General features: G+C 56.6%; 1 protein-coding gene across 4 annotated transcripts in view; it reads right to left on the bottom strand.

Annotated features, from left to right (window-relative positions):
- The window catches only part of PPFIA1 (PTPRF interacting protein alpha 1), an 83,893-nt gene that overhangs the window by 47,270 nt on the left and 19,338 nt on the right, over positions 1-17,285 (bottom strand). For all 4 annotated transcript variants that reach the window (XM_047690812.1, XM_047690810.1, XM_047690811.1 and 1 more), the window contains exons 3-4: positions 847-948; positions 326-490 (exon numbers count right to left, since the gene is read on the bottom strand). In XM_047690812.1, the coding sequence (XP_047546768.1) occupies positions 326-490; positions 847-948 (267 nt within the window). The remainder of the gene's footprint in view (positions 1-325; positions 491-846; positions 949-17,285) is intronic.

Raw genomic sequence — 17,285 nt, 5'->3', positions numbered from 1 at the left:
CTTCCGTTCTCTCTAATAAATAAGATCTTTAGGGGGAAAAAAAAAACTTACTTTGTAACAGCTTTAAATTTTACATTTGAGAGAAATCTTCCCCTAAATAAGTTACATTACCCAAGTCTTCATGACAAATCAACATAGAACATCTGGTAAGTCTTAAGACATTTATACCAACCGCCACGTTTTAACCATAGAGAAGTCTGTCCTCTCACAGAAAAGGTGTGTACAGGAGCTGGAGAAGGTTAAAAGTGAACTGCAGCCACACACGCACGAAGCCTGTCCCTGACTCAGGGCACGCGCACACTGGGAGCCGCGGGGGCTCGGGCACCTTTTCGTCCAGGGCTTTGTGGTGCTCGAACAAGGACTTGAGCGCTTTGAGCACCTCCACCTCGCTGGACACGCCCGCCGGGGACTGCGCCTGCCGCTTCACCACCGTCATGCGCAGGGACCGTTCGTGCCTGGACACGAGGCACTCCAAGTGCTCCAGCAGCAGCTGGTGGGACAGGCCAAGGTAAAAAGCATGTTGAAAGAGCACTTGTGATTTCACACTGCCCTCGGGGACAAAAACCCCTTTCGATCGCAAGCCAGGCCAAACACGAATCCCTTCAATTCAGTCTAAAAGGAGAGAGCCCCCCGCCAACCCCAGGATGAGTTAAAACAGCGTCAGTTCTCATCACGACCCAAACACGGTCTGAGCACGCTGAGCTCATCATTCAGGGTCGACTCCACGGGGCAATGTCGGCAGAGTGTTCAAAGCAGGTCGAGCGGGAGCGCCGAGTCTACAGGCAGCAGCCGTGCTTCCCAGGCGACCCCCGCCAGCCTGCGAACGGTGAGAACGCGCCTACTGACCCTGGTGTTGTTCCTTTCCGCCTTCAGTTCTGCGATCTCTTCCTCTCTCTCCAGGAGCTGCTCCCTGCAGACGTTGAGCTCCTTGGTAAGTGCCGCGAACTCCTGGAGGGTGGCAACAAGATCGGAGGGGGCAGCGGGTCGTGGGCCTCCGCACCTGCCCGCCACCCCAGAGCCCCGCAGGCACACAGGCTCCCTCCTCGTGACCCACCCGAGTCCCACGTGTGTTTCCGAGCGCGGGGCCTGACACCCAAGGGGCCAGGGAGGTTTTCTGGCGCCTCGCAGATACACGGCTCAGAACCTCGGCTGAGGGGAGAACACCGAGGAGGCCACCGCTCGTCTCCAGCCTCCTGTCCTGTCTTAGCCAGCTCCTGGAGCCTGCGAAGACCACGGGCTTGGGGCAGCCCTGGGAAGAGGCTGGCAGCCCCCAAAGCTGGTCCATTAGCCTCAACTGGCTCAAAATCAACCCCGTGAAAAGGACCTCTCACAACTGCTGGCAGGCCTCGTGAGGCAAGGGACGCGGAAGATTTACGTCTGTACTCAGAGAACTTTCTGGGGCAAGTGTCCCTGAGGGGATGCCAGTCCCCCTCCCTGCTGTGGGGTCGCTCTCCCACAGTACTGAGCACCGCCCTGGGGCCCGACGCACAGGCAGACTCCAAGAAGTGGACACACACTCTCTGGTCAGTTTCTCAATAAGCAAAACTCCTCGGAAATAAGTAACGTCTTCTGTCCACGAATCTCTATTTCTAAGAGTTTTCTCTTCAAAGGACAAAGGAGGGAAAAGAGGTTCACTTAACAATCTGACATTCAAAGTACAGAGAGTGGTTGATTTAAGCAACTCTAGAAAATTAATTAACAAGTGACATACTTGAAGTCCGTTCGTAAATTAGCCCTTTGCAACTCAGAGGGAACTTGACTGCGGAACGCACAGCATTCCCGGCGATCCGACTTCGCAAGGCCGGCACACAAAAGCCTACGGAGCCACGACACAGAACCGAAACGGCTGACCCGCCAACACCAGGGCTTCAACTGTGCAGTTCCACCTCTACCTGCATTTTTTCCAATAAACGCATCGGAAAATCTTCTGGAGATGAGCAACAATTTGAAAAAACTGGCAGACGAACTGAGTAGCCTAGAAAATGTCAAGAAATTAAGAAAGGGGCGCCTGGGGGCTCAGTCAGTGAAGCGTCTGCCTTCGGCTCAGGTCACGATCCTGGGGTCCCGGGACTGAGCCCCACGTCGGCTCCTTGCTCAGCGGGGAGCCTGCTTGTCCCTCTCCCTCTGCCCTCCTGCTCCTGCTCTCTCTCACTCACTCGCACTCTATCTCAAATAAATAAAATCTTTATAAAATTTAAGAAAAAGGGGCGCCTGGGTGGCTCAGTGGGTTAAGCCTCTGCCTTCAGCTCGGGCCATGATCCCAGGGTCCCGGGATCGAGCCCCGCATCGGGCTCTCTGCTCGGCGGGGAGCCTGCTTCCTCCTCTCTCTGCCTGCCTCTCTGCCTACTTGTGATCTCTGTCAAATGAATAAATAAAATCTTTAACAAAAAAAAATTTTTTTAAGAAAAAGTCATGTCATAAACGTATAAAATATATACAGGTACTAGCCTTTCTTTATCATTTGCGGCCATAAACCATGTGCAAATTTACTACAAAAAGTTAACCTTTATGAGAGCGCACGCGTGCAAGCACTCCCCGTCCCATGCCCGGAGCCGCCCGCAGCTGAGAGCAGCGCGAGCGAACGCTGACTGCGGTCTTCAGTCACGCCTGCGCGCGGGCCGCTGTGGTCCACGCGGTGCTCGCGTGCAGATCCCGCGCCACCTCCCACGGCTACCGCGGCAGCCGCGAGAGCGGCAGGAGTCCGCCGGACACTCTGGAACACTCGTCCTCTCCCGTAAGCAGCTCTGTCCTCCAGAAACTTGCGCATCGCAGTCAGAGGCGACCGCCTGTGCTTCCGGCCTGTCTGTCGTGTCTGCGGCAGTCCCAGAAGCCCGACCCCCACCCTACGACCCATACAAAGTGCCAGTCACTAGTGCTGCTGGGCGCACTCCCAAGAGGCAGAGCGAGTCGAGGCGCCCCAGGAACGAGCCGAGCCGCGCGGCCCGGACCGCACACTACGGCCTGCCCTGCCAGCGAAGACGAGCCCGGGGGTCCACGAGGTTGTCACTGCAGCGGTGCTGGCAGACACAGAAAGCTCGCACTTTCCGCAAAATACGTTCCAGTCCCGCAGGGCAGACGCAGCCGTGCTGCAGAAAGAGCACCCACACCCTCCAGTACCAGTCTTCAAAACGGGGGGACGTCATTAGGGGACACCTTCAAGCCGAAGGAAGGGGACAGATCTAAAGCTGGAGAATTTCAATGCCAGCAAAGGATCGTAAGGGAATTTTAGAAAGAGGTATGGCTTTAACACAGGTCAAGGTAACAGGAGAGGTAGCTTCCGCCATCCAGAGGAAGCGGACCCTCCCCGGACACCACTACGAGAATCGCCGAGATGCTAGAACGGCGAGACACGGTGCCGACTGTGCTCCAGCGTAGGAGAGGGAGGGGAAATCTGTGAGTACGGGGCGTCTGCCTGCCCAGGTTTTTCATGCAGATGTTAAGTGCCCTATTTTGGCGGGGGATGCCGCAAAGGACATTTATTCCTGCGGAAGAGAACTGAATGCCAAGACCAAAGGCAGGGAGGGCAGAACGAGCGAACGCGTTGTGCGGAGGCAGTGGGCTTTGTGATCAGGCCGGCCGTATCTGGAGCGGACCCCCGGCCCTTGACACCACCAGCCAGTCCTCCAGTTGTGCAACAAGGAGGCCTGGACAACCAGAACGCTTTCTCCGGGTCAGGTCCACTGATGCTTTGTCCCTTAACTTGGGAGGTAACCTGACAGGAAGGGGCTGCCTCTTAACGTTCTTCTGATACTGGACAATATCCTGGTCACTCCCAACCCTGCGAGCTTGACATGGAATGTGTCCTGGTGGCCCACATGCCCTGAAGCACATCTCTAATGCAGTCTGTGGGTCGGGGGCCATGAGGACCTGCAAGGCTCATTACCAGGATCCTTTATAAAAAGGACGACCAATGTTCTAAAAGTGAAGCACGACAGAGAGAACGCCTTGGAAGTCTGGAAGGATTATACCACTGAAGACGCCATCAATGTGACAGTTAACGTCGTGAAAGCCTTCAAACCCAAAACAATAAATTCTTGCTGGAGAAAACGGCCCAAATGTTAGGCATGATCTCCCAGGATTACGACACAGCTAGTGTGGCAAATCATGAAACCGATTGTGGACAGGGCAGAAAAGCTGGTGGATGGAGGGTTCTGAGATGTGGATCTTGGAGAAATGCAAGGGCTCACAGACGCCACCCCAGAGGGGCTAACAGGGGATGATGGGATGGAGATGAGAGCTTCTGAGCCAGCGCTGGGGGTGAGGAAGGAGACTCAAAGACCCTGTCCAGAAACCACAGTGTCATCACGTACTCTGGAGAGGGCTCTGCTTGCTCAAGACCACTCTTGGCTTCCTGTAGCATGCAGACCCATCTGTGGTGCGGGCACCAAAGCCAAAGCCCGCGGCGGAAGAACCAGCAACGCATATACAGACATTTGTAGAGAAAGGAAAGGGCAAAACCGGAGACAGACTGTACTTCCAGAAAGCGACACCAGGCGCGCCTGCTCCCCTGAGATGGCGAGACCACCGCACCCCCCCCCCCCGGCCTCCTCCCCCTTCTCAGCCTACTCCACGGGAGGACCACAAGGATGAGGACCTTTACAATGACCCACGTCCACCTAACGGATAGTGGAGAACCATCATGGCATACATACTCTTACCTGCTGTGCGTGCAAATCTAGAAAGTGTGCGTGGGCAAGGTGAGTGAGATTTAACATATATTCTGGGATATTAACATGTGTATGCACACAAACATATTATACAATGAACACATTATACCATGAACTAATCATGTGCCGGTTGTTTTAGAACTTTGCTTTCGAAGAATTACATTACCTCACAGAATGCCTCTCTCCCCATTGGAGAAAACATGTATCAGCCTATTATCACAATTTTTTTTTTTAAAGATTTATTTATTTGACAGAGAGATCACAAGCAGGCAGAGAGGCAGGCAGAGAAAGAGGAGGAAGCAGGCTCCCTGCCGAGCAGAAAGCCCGATGCGGGGCTCAATCCCAGGACCCTGAGATCATGACCTGAGCCGAAGGCAGCGGCTTAACCCACTGAGCCACCCAGGCGCCCCACACAATTTTTTTTTTTAAAGAAGGTGGTGTTTCCAATACTACACCATGAGTACGTCTGTAACACGGCAGGCTGTGAAAGTTTTATAACCATTCACTCAGTAGTGGACAGGCGAGGCTATGATGAAGCAATTGTCCCAAGGACACCGGGCCTCGCCAAAGCAGTCCCACGCAGTAACGCACGATCTCGACCTAGACAGGAACCTTTCCCGTTGCCTTCTCATTTCCGATGTCTGACGGCAACACCGTCACACCCGCATGTCCCAGGAGACAGCGCTGCTGCAGGCGCTGACAGGCCACCTTGTGAACGGACACATGCAGCCGTCCCTGCGGCTCAGCGCTGTCAGTGTATTTTCCTCGTAATTTTCTTAAAATTTCTTCTCTAGAGTACTTTGCTTTAAGACGATGGTGTATATAATACAGCACAGAAGGTCCGTGTGACCCGGGTGCTCACGTCGCCAGTAAGGCCGCTGGTCAACAGGAGGATATCAGCTGTTCAGTCTGGGGGAGCCCAGAGTTAGACTCAGATGTTTGGGGGCAAATCAGCACCCCTAACCCCAAGTCATTCAAGGGGCAACTGTACTCGTCCGGGGAGAATGAACAGAACAGGCGGTACTGCTACAATCAACAAGAGAAAAGAGTAAAATTGGAGTTTTCTCTTGAATGCAGTTACTTCAGGGGACAGACTGAAGGGGGTGGGGAGGCAGGTAATTTACAGACCCCGAGCATTTTCTTGGATACAATACGCTAATGGTCATTATATCTAATCTGCCTTCTAAGTCAGACCTGCTTCTTCAAAAACCCACAGTTGTGGGTGATCAGCTTCCAGGATCACAGCATGAAAAGGCCTGTACACCTGCCTCTCCGGAAACCTGGGGAGAATCATACATAAGAGCAAATACTCAAAGCCTCCAAAACCGTCCAATGGCACACAACAAAGGAAGGAACATCTACTCGAAAACACCTACAAAATTCAGTAAGAAAGGTGAGTCTGTAATATCTGAACCCAATCTGACCGCCCCTCCCCCGCAACTTCCTCCCAGCTCAGGGAGGTGGACATTCCCCTCCAGAGGCTGTAGCCAAGAGCATGGGTCTGCCCCAACCCCCAGGAGCAAGAGCATGGGGTTCTCATGTCCCCCAGCCCCCAAGCACTAGGGCTTTCCGGAGGTGGGAGCAGGACACCAGTGTTCTCGCCGTGCCCCAGATGCCCATCAGGTATAGAGGCCACATGCGGGGCATGAGTGCTAGAAAGCAGGGCTCCCAGGTTCTGCTCAGCCTGCTCAGGAAACAGAGGCTGGCACCCTGATGAACAGGAAGGCTGAGAAGCCTGGGTCCTGGTCCTCTTTGCCCCTGGTCTTGGAGACGGTGGTTGCAAGGCAGGAGAGGACCCCAGGCTGCCACCCACCTTCCACCAAGTGCTCAGCTCCTGGACCAGGGGTGTCATTCCAAGCCTGCAGCTGTCCCTAGGCCTAGTGCAGAGACTCGGGGGGGCGGGGGCGCGCAGCAAAAGAGATAACTCCTACTCTCCTCCCAAAGACAACGACTTCACAGGCCTGGTTTAAACCCAGGTGCTCCAGAGAGCAGAGGGGGCTGTCCTGAAGGTCAAGTGGGTGGAGAGCAGCCTAGGCGGCAAGCTGCTGTGTGCGCAGGAAGACGAGGGTGTGACGGCCACGGGAGGAGTCCTCCCAGGATCAGGACACACACCGAACACCAACTTTGTACCATTCCTAAGAAGGAGCCAGAACTGGATCAGTTTAGTTTGTAGAGACATGTATACCCCAGAGCATCACTGAAAACAACAGAGCAACTGGCTGGCAATGGGGGGGGGGGGTCCTCACAGCTGAGTGGGGCCACCTAGGAGGGCCTGGGCTAGGGGCGAGGGAGCCTTCACTGAAATCATCCAGGTGTCATCTACGGCCATACCACCCTGAACGCGCCCGATCTCGTCTGAAATCATCCAGGTGTCAATCAACTGGTTGCAACATTACCTTTATTTTATATATATTTCACCACGATTCCCTGACACACACACACACACACACACACACACACACGGCTCTCTACAGACGAGGCTGCTCCCGCTCCAGAACCCTGACAGCTCTTTACTTCAGTGTGTCAAGGCAGAGCCACAAAGAAAGGACAGTAAAACTAAATGAGAATAATCCAAACGTGTCCTCAGACCTGCCCCAGGTGGCGTGGACAGCCGCGCCGTCCCAGAGAGCCAGCGGGCAGTGGGGGGAGGAGGCCCGCCGTGGCCGGGAAGCGGTGCGGAGGGGGCCTGCTCTCCCACTGGCTCCCGCTTTCACGAGCTGCAGACACTCCTTTCCTATGTGCCAAAGTGAATTAGGCCAAATACTCTGATTTTCATCTCCTGCTGTAAATAAGCAGCGACCTTCAATGCCTAACACCGAGAGATCTGCATCTAGTCACCGAGATCTCGTATCAGAACACGCCGCTCGTGTTTCGGTGAAAGAGAACCTGATCCAAACCAGTCTCGGTGAGATCCTCGATCACTCACGTGGCGGGCAAGTGCAAGGGGGGCGGGGGGGGCGCTCGCCGGGCCAGGGCCCGGTGCCGCCACCTGGGTCAGTTCACCACTTTGCTCTCCGATTATGTCGGTGAAAGTTTCCGGTGCCAGCCGACACGGAGCTCAGAGACCGGACTGCAGGGCGCTTTCTCGTCCCTCCCCCGCTTCCCTTCTGCTCCTGTTTCACCACTGCCTGTTTCTCTCGGCGACGTCCGTGTACCTGTTTAAGCATTTGAGCAGGCTCTTGCGGACCGCCGCTGAGCTCTTCCCGCTCAGCCTGAGCAGCTTTTCTTGCTGGCGCGTCCCTCCCTGCCTGGTGTCCAGCGGCTGCCCCTCCGAGCGTCCCAGGGCCTGAGGCCAGAGCTAGGTTTCCACGGTGACTGAGGGTTCCTGCTGCCTGTCCCTTACAGATGATGTGAATCCCATGAGTGGCCCAGCCCAGGCAGTGCTTCCTACCCTCCCAAGGCCCACGACTTCCTATAAAGCCCCAGTGCACCGGGGACAGAGACCTTCCGTGGGGAGCCTCATCTAAACCCAGCTCCAAACAGCAAGTCTGATTTTAGTTCTAGTTCCTCTGGACACATTAGTCCCTGCTACCCCCAGTGCAGGAGCCAAGTTTCCCACTGTCCCTGCAAGCTTGGAGCACCACAGGCCAGGGAACCAGGCCAACTCACGCTGACCGCACACTGGGCTTCTCTTCTGTTTCTGTACTGAGGGTATTTTTCTCTCGTGGGGGCCTGGCTATATATTTGGGCTGATTTCTTTCTATATTTAAATTTTACCTTTGCACTGCTGTTTGCGGATGAGCCCAGGCAAAGAGTGAGTTTAGGCTGCACACGGACAGCCAGCCACTGTCCATTCCAGAGCTGGCCGCTCGTCTGCTCTAGCTCCACACCGGACGGGCGTACCCAGCCCCTTCGGGGTGCTCCTAGCAGTGACCCCCGTGTGGTCAGCGCTCCAAGCAGGAAACGCCCCGGCTACCACGGGAGCGGCGTCAAGGTCATCTGTAACAGGAGGTGGCCATGTGGCCCCAGAGGTCTGCCGGAGGAGAGGGTGGCACGGCTGAATCCCAGACAGGAACCCGCTGTCTGGCAGGGGAGGCCTCTTCACAGAAGCACAAAGGTGGCTGGGAGTGGAAAAGGGCGTCACTGGGATGTGACCCGGGTGCTGTGCAGGACGGGGTGAGGGAGGCTGGGCAGGGGCAGAGCCGAGACGGAAGGCCCCCGCGCACCACATGAGGAGTCCGATTTTACCCCGAAGGCGCTGGGAGTCGTCCATCTACAGACTTTGAGGGCCCTGAACAGGGAGCCCAGGCGGTGCTCGACACAGAGGGTGGGCTCAGAAGGGTCGGAGAAAGCCCTGAGAGCCGCGCTGGAGCGGGGCTGGAGGAGGAGAACAGTGGGAAGCCAGCTCCAGGCCCACAGCTGGAGAGCTGCCACGGCCCTGGGAGACACGAGGGGCTGAATCAAGACCCGTGTTAGAGAACCTGAGGCCAAGAGAGAGTTTTCAAAATGGAACACAAGTAACCAACACACCACTTGCCGTGTCCTTCATCAGTTTAAAGGATTCCCTGTACGGGGGAAGTGGGGGAGGGGGGACCCGTCAGGCACTGCCCTAATGCAGCCAGGGCGCAGGAGCCGGCCGGTTCCGGACAGGCCGCACGGGACAGCCGATGGGCCCGAGAGCTCCGGCCGGAGCAAAGGACGGGCAGGCAGCATTTCCTGAGGATGGCAGGGTTCGGGGCAGGGCGTGTGTGGAAGGGAGCTCGGACAGTCCAGTCCAGGTTGTGCCCCGTGCGGGGTATTAAAGACAGGACGTGGCAGCATCAGGTAGACAGTGTAGCTGCTGGGGTTCCTGGGGACGGCGGCGGAGGCAGGAGGGCAGTCTCACTGCGGGCAAACCACGTGGCGCTGAGCGCGGGGACACAGAGGTGAGGCTCAAGCAGGTGTCTGACACCGAACATGCGGGACACGAGGCACAGAGTGGGAGCGGCCGGCGAGCAGGAGGAAACCAGGAAGGGACCGTGTCAGGAGTCAAATGCTTCCAGGAGGACAGTCACCCAGGCCAGCTGATGCTCACGGAGAGGCGGGCCCGCTGAGGTGGAGGGCAGCGGGGGCCGTGGGCACAGCCGTCCCGGAGCAGCAGTGGGGCTGGAGGCCTGACTTGCACAGGAGTCAGCAGAGCATGGGAGGAGCAGCAAAGCCTTGAGTAAGAGGTGGGGGGGTTGGTGAGAGAAAGAGGAAGATCCGGGTCGAGAAAGGCCCTCTGTGGTAAGAACCCAGGGGAGAGGAGGACTGACCGGGTGGCCACTCTGAGCAGCTGGGAGCAGAGCACGGGGGTGGCGCAGAGGGCAGCCCGTCCTGGGAGCGCACGGCTCCTCCACGGGGAGAGGAAAGGCTGCCCAGCAGAGACCCAGACCAGTCGGGAGACGTGCGGTGGGCGTTTATGGGAGTCCTCCTCGGATCTGTCGCAGCCTCACTGGAAGTGGAATGCAGACAGGACGGCCAAGGAATACTGGCGGGAGAACCGCCTGGAGGAGCGGGGCCCGGGACCACTGGCCATGAATGTGCACAGAGAAGGCACCACTGGGTGCGGCGTCCTGCCCACTGAGGACAACAAAGTGAAAGCAGCCAGGGGCTAGCCAGGCTGTGGTGGGATTTCAGGCAGGGGAGGAAGAAAGGAGAGCCACGAGAAGGGCAGAGAGCCACTACGCAGACACCCTGGTCGGGTCCCGGACTATGGGTCCAGGAGAGTTGAATATCAGTGTTTTATTTTTAAAAGCCTTTCGATTACAAACAAATCTCACTGGCTTTGAATGAAATACCTAGTCAAATCACAGCAAGTGGACACGGGATACTCAGAAGGAGTGAAACGGTGCTCCAAAATTCTGACATGCTCTAGCCACAAGGAGCTGACCACCGTAGAGCCTCCCGGGTGAGTCCTGTGTCCCCGCCTAGCTAGGAGGGGCCCATCACTCCCGCACCCCCTGGCCAAGAGGAGCCCACCATTCCCATGCCCGCCAGTTAGGAGGAGCTGGTCACTCCCGAGTCCCCAGTTAGGAGGAGCCAGTCACCGCAGAGCCTCCTGGATCTTGGCAGTGGGCTCCTGGCAGTGGAGGGATCACCGCCTTGTCCCACCTGCACTCAGCTACAAGCCCCTCACTGCAGACCCCCACTGGCTCACTTTTCCTGTAACTCCTCCTTCATCAAAGCAAGTCTGAGTCTGAAGTCCCTGACGTTTTTCATAGATCCCAAACTGTCTTTTGTTCACCTATGAAGAGAATGTATTTATTTCCCATCATTTTGGTTAAATGTAAGTGTTTCTTACAATAAATTCAACAGCCCAAACCACTCCACGATACACTGCCTTGGCGATGGTAGAAAATGAATTTCTAAGATTTGACAATTATGCTTACTCAAAGAAAAACCTTTCTCTTCGGACAAAAGAATTCAAGTGAAAAAGCATCAACCAAATTTAAACTGAGGAGTTCGGATAAACATTCGACAGGAAATTCCAAAGTGTAAGATTCCAAAAGCATGTTCATATGCGGACCGTGTTTGCCTTCCCGCTGCAGGCAGCACCAAAGGCAGCAGAACCGGCCCCAAACGCGGTTCACGAGTGACCCGCCTGGTCAGCACTGACCACTTTCTCCTCTTAGAAAAGAGGTTTATTTAAGAAACATAGCAAGCCGAACATAGGAAAGTGACATTCTAGTTACGAGGATCGAAGTCTGAAGTATTTCTTGAAAGGGAACAGATACGCCCATCCCTGGAGTACTCTCACTGTCATAAAACAGAAGTCCGAGCAAAACAGATTCGTGCTTCTGTTTGACATTCCTCGGACTGAGAACCAGAAAAGCAACACTGAACCATCAGAATCAGGTTAAGAACCTGGTTTCACACAGTGCTTGGAAATGTTGGTATTTGTCCTTCCTGGACAAGAGGTTCAGACCTGGGTAACAGGTTCAGGTCATACAAGCCAGACGCTACTGATCAAAATCCACACTCGGTCCAATTTTAAATTAAGTCCCTTGGCTCAGATGCGACACTCAGCTCCCAAAGTGACGAACATGGTCGTCCCAGTGGTTGCAGGAGGACGACTCTGGGTAGAAAGCAGCTGTGAAGCCTCACCCTGCCCCCCAAGGTCCTGACCCCTCCCCCTTCTCCTGCCCTGGTCCCCTGGTCATCCCGAGTTACGTTTCCAGCCTTTGGTTTTGATGGTCTCCATCACTGGCTCCATTTTATTTCTTCCTGACTTTTCACTATTCTGCTAACCTGCTGAGACAAGAGTAAAGCTTCACGGAAGGCAGATAACACCATGTCCTTCCCATGCGGGAGCAGAGCGCATGACAGACAGAAACGGGCTCTGATTTTTAGTAATCAGAAAGGAATACCTGAAAAACGGACTTGCCGGGCAGGCTTGGATTATTTTCTGTCTGTAGAAGCTAAAAGCATGCCAAACTTTGAAAAGAAAACTGGAAATTTATATACCAAAATGAATGAGCAAATCATAAGTTCTGAAGCCCCAGTGTCTTATTAAACGTATGCTCAGAAAGGTCACAGAGGGGTGCCGGGGTGGCTCAGTCGGTTGTGTCCAACTCTTGATTTCGGCTCAGGTCATGATCTCAGGGTCATGAGATCGAGCCCCACACCAGGCTCTGCGCTCAGTAGGGAGTCTGCTTCTCTCCCTCTGCCCCTTCTCTCACTCTCTCTCTCTCTAAAATAAGTAAATCTTTTTTTTTTTTAACATCTTACTTGTATTTTTGAAAGGGGGAGAGAGTGTGCTCAAGCAGGGGGATGGGAGAGGGAGAAGCAGACTCCCTGCTGAGCAGGGAACCCAACATGGGCCTCAATCCCAGAACCCTGGGATCATGACCCAAGCTGAAGGCAGACACTCAACCAACTGAGCCACCCAGGCACGCCCCTCCCCCCTTTAACGGAAGGTTATATACAGTTGCCTGTCCATGCATGAGGAAGCAGGGAACACCGAGAGAGAAAGCAGAATTGTAGAACGGGGCTCACGGGCTCACTGGACTTACTGGGAGCCACTTATCAGTGCAGCGGCACTGGATTTTCAAACACCGACTAGTACTTGCAAGCATCGAAATAAAATTCACAAGCAGTTAAAAAATTCCAATATATATAATTTATGTTTCCTTGTCAGTTTCTTTAAGCAACAAACACTGATAGAACTTATGCTCATACTGAGTATTTAAAAATGAAATAATCAAGATTTTATACTTTGAATCAAAAAACACATGGTGCAGAACAGTATTTCAAGGTGATCTCGATCTGGGTAAAAGCAAACACGTATCGGTATTTTCTGTATGCACCTAAGACAAACTACAGACAGACACCCACCTAATGAAGGTTACCAGTGTGGCTGGGAAAGGGGGCTGGAAATGAGACTTTCTACTTAGACTCCTTTTTATTCAATTTTAAGTATGCATTTTCATCGTATTTAAAAAAAAAACAACCAAGCCTCCCTTCCGTGTTCTTCCTCCTGAACTTGGGAGAGCTACAGGACAAGCATGGTGCTCACAGCCCGCGCAGACGCACGGCTCTCCCTGGAGTCGCTGGTTCTTTCTCTCGCTCTCCTACCTGCTCCGCGGCTTCCGACCCCATCACTTCACAGCAAGAGCTCTGGCTGAGACCCCAGCGATGGCCTCATCTTGGCTGGTCCCAGGCCGGTTTCAGTAATCCTGCCACCTGCCCGATGGGGGAGCCCCGACCTCCTCCCTCCCACTCTCCTGCCTCATCCTGTTCCCATGTTCTCTGCTCATCGCATACTTGCTGGTGCTCCCACGGCTCCATCCTAGGTCCCTGCCCATCCGACACACCATGCCTGCCTGACCGGTGTCCAAGGCTGCCACCACTGCTGCCACCCCCCGCCCCACTATCTGGGCAACTGTCCACCTGCCCACGATGCATCTCCATGTCTTCCAGGAGGCTCAAACTATCTTCCTCAAACTGCGTTCGTCCGTGTCGTCCGTGCTCCTGTCCCTAGCGGACTGTCCGCCCTGGCGCAGTGCAGGACTGCATCCCTCCAGCCGTCCAGGCCAGACACCTGGGCACATCGCCTCCTTCCTCGCCCCCATGTTAACGGACGGCTGGCTGCTCTGGCGCTACTCCACACAAGCGTCTTCTGGAACGTGTCCTTGCTCTGGGGGGCGGCTCCCGAGGCCCACACTGCAGGCTCTGCCGGCTTCTCTCCCCAGCCTCTTTGCTCAGCACTTTGTGCCTCAGGCACAGCATATGGTCCCAACGCACCCATGGTTCCCTGAACACGTTTTGTTCCTGTGCTGCTTCTGGACCCACGGTCGTCCCCTGCCGCAGACCTGTCAATCAGCCAGTCTTCCCCTGACCTGCTCCCGCCGCCGGGCCAAACACCCGTCCGCCCTGGAGGTTTAATGTCCAGCAGGGGTGGGGGGGAAGAATATTTACTTTGTTTTTTGTTTGTTTCTCCCCTGTACAGGCCCCTTCAGTGCTCAGCGCCCAGCAGCGAGGAGGCCGGGTGACGGTTCGCCGGCGCGGGGCCACTCCGAGGGGCCTGCGGGGAAGGGACCCCACAGCGCGCACGAGGACACGTGCTCAGAGGAGCATCCTCGGATCAGTCGCCATGATTCCGTGCTGGGCAGCAACTCACCTCTCCGACCGCACGCTGGTCTCCGCGTCCCCCATCTCCGATGTGGGGGCAGCACCAGCACCCCACCCCAGAGCACAGGCCAGACAACCGAATGAGCACCCCGTCCCCGTGCTGTCCCCGAGGGTGCGCCCCGCTCTCGGCGGAAGCCAGCTGCTCCATAGACACGGGCGGGACGGGCTTCAGGGCTCCGATTCCCTCAATCGGCCACACAGCCGAAAGGAAGTCCCCGAGACACATTCAAACGTGAATCCGGGTCCTGACAGCATCCGCACGCGTGAGTCGGGAGAGGAGCACAGGGCGCTCAGCGTGTCCGTCTAGAGGACGCCCTGGGCTCCGGGGCTCCCCCCACCCCCCAGACAGACTTTTCACCGAACAGCGTCCGCCCTCCACCCGCACTTCCTGCGTATCTCGCCCACAAGTTCTTGGAGCCTGCGCCCCCTCTCCTCACAGCACCCCACGGGCTCTCGGGGACCCCGAAGCCGAGCAGCACGGAGCACCTGCCGACCCCCGGCTCCCGCTTCTCGTCCGCACTGCGTCCTGGGCTTCGCTGGTGGGGACGGAGGTACGGGCTCCTCGCCTACTCGGGGCTTTCGGACGCACATTCCTTTGCCCCTCGCTTCCCTCGATTAGGGACAGGAGTGCAGAGGGCCCCGAGCCGGTTCTGGGGATGCCGTCCTGTCTGCGGCCGCTCGGACGCGCGTGCCTGTGAGCGCAAAGGCCGCCCGCCGTGGGCCGGCTGCGTCCGTGCTGCCCGCGCTCTGCTCTTGCCAACAACGCGGCTTCGGGGAACGCTACCCGCCGCCTGCCCGTTCTGACCCTGCGGCTGCTCCACCTGCGGGACAGACCCTCGAAGCGGCCTCCTGGGGCCCGCTCCCCCCACCCCCGGGCAAAGGGAATACATAAATCTCAAGAAGAACAACGCTGCGAGTCTCAGCAGCTTGTAAACCACCAGGGGTACAGATCGCACGGGCTGCTCTGACTCCGGCCGCTCTGTTTATTAAACTAAACGTTATTCCGGCTGGAGGCTACACTCTGACATGCTTCTCTTCTATGTCCGGTCACATCACACGGATGTAAAACATCCCCAGGAGATTCTTCGACTATGTTCTCGCCCTTCCTTGCTGTGACAGCTGCTCACCTGTGCGGAGCCGTCTGGGAACCCCAGGACACCAACCACCATGAGGGTGTCCCCTCGCGCCTCCCGAGTGCCCTCACTGCAGGACACCAGGCAGACGGCAGCTCCCTCGCTCTCACGCCGCCAGGCTCTAGAACCACTGGGGGGCCTGCCCCAGGATGCCGGTCGTCTCCCTCGCCGCTGCGGCGACACCACCAAAACCTGGACCAACAAACGCACGGAAGTGACAGCAAGTGTTCCTACCCCACAGATGGCCCTGCCGCTCCAGTCGCCTGCTGCCCCGCGGGCCCCCACTGCACTCAGGCACCGCCCTGTGGTTCACAGGCGCACGGTGCTGCTGTGAGTGAGGGTGGGCCGGGGTGCCCTGAGCTGGCTATGCTCCAGCACAAGGCAGCCATGTCCTTGCTCCCTGAAAGCACTTCAGCTGTGCAAAGAAAGCTTCGATCGACTCTTCCACATGTGATCAGGCACTCTGAGATGCTTTGGGGTCCTTCACTAAGTTAGGTTCTAGATGAGGGGCAGTGTTTGGACACAGGCCCTCACAGCAATCAGCAAGCACAAGTGCATGGCCAGGGCTGTGAGACAGGACTCCCTCGGCAGCGCCACGAGGCTGCTCAACTGACAGATGAGAAATTCTGACCCACTTCAGGCAGGTGTGCTGCATGCAACAGAATCCCCTCACCCTGCCTGTGACCACGGGGGCCCTGAGGACAGAATCCACGAGACAGTGATGGAGAGCGTTGGCCAGCATCTCCCAGGAGCCAGAGGCGACGGCAGAAAGCCCAAGGACAATGCATGGGAGGCCGAGGCGGCTAGCAGGCCACCTGCTCCCCTCTGTGGACGGGGCGAGGCCCGACACCAAGCTGTAATGGCCAGTGCTTTACCAGGGACATCTGGGGCTCAGCAGAGCTGCCAGTGGGAGGACGAGCCCGCGGCGAGCCCCACGGCCACACAGGCAGCAGCACCCCGTGCCCGGTGGCCCGGCCAGCACACAAGCACTGTGCGGTGCAGGGCCGTGGAGCGAAGGCTGCTGGCATCAAGGACAGGGAACTTGAAAACACCTTCTGGTTCTCTGTCATGTACTTCTCAGAACAGGAACGACACGGCCTCCGAGAAAACCACAGAGCTGGGCTGCTGGAAATGACCCAAATAAAGCATCTGCTGTCCAAGGAAGCATCTCTTCCGCCTACACAGTGCCAGCCCCTCCACACCTGTCCCTGTCCTGAGTGCCCCTGTCCCACCACGACTGCCCTCTGCCAGTGTCATGGGTGCACTGACTCCAGCCCTTGGTAGCCTCCGTCCAGTGAGCTCCCACCCTCAACGCCAAGACTGTCTGGCCACGCGGCCCCACAACCGCACACCTCCCGCATCTGCGGCCCCAGACACTGACCGCGAGGTCTCCCCCCGAGTTCAGTCACCCTCCCTCCACAGCGGGCTCTCCCAGCCCGCGATCCCTCCGCGCACAGCACACTCGGTTCACCCCCCGCGTCTGCTCGGGGGGAAGGACTGCCCCCCACGTCCTGGCAAAGCGGCGGGCAGAGTAAGGGTGTCCCACCAGCCGGCGTGCGGGCGCGGAGTCAGGGACACGCCACGGCCAGCAGCCGGTACTGCTTCGTGACTCTGCTCAGACTCTCACGGCTCTGAGGTTCCCGTCCCGCGAGCCTCGGGCACAGACGGTATCTGAGAATAAATCCGAGGTCTTGGCACGAGACTCTGATCGAAGGGACCTCACTGGGGAACTTCTCTGTGGCTCTGTTACGCTTCGTCGATAGAAATACACAGACTTGAGAACGAGCAGCCTTTGAGCGTGGACAAGTAACGTCCCGAGCAAGATCAAGATGCCCGAGACGCTACACCGGGTGCTTGGTAGACACGAATGCTCGTTTCAGTAACGTTAGATCTG

This window comes from Lutra lutra, chromosome 10 (genome assembly GCF_902655055.1).
Source record: "Lutra lutra chromosome 10, mLutLut1.2, whole genome shotgun sequence".
NCBI classification, from domain to species: Eukaryota; Metazoa; Chordata; class Mammalia; order Carnivora; family Mustelidae; genus Lutra; species Lutra lutra.
This window is presented reverse-complemented; position numbering and strand designations above follow the sequence as displayed.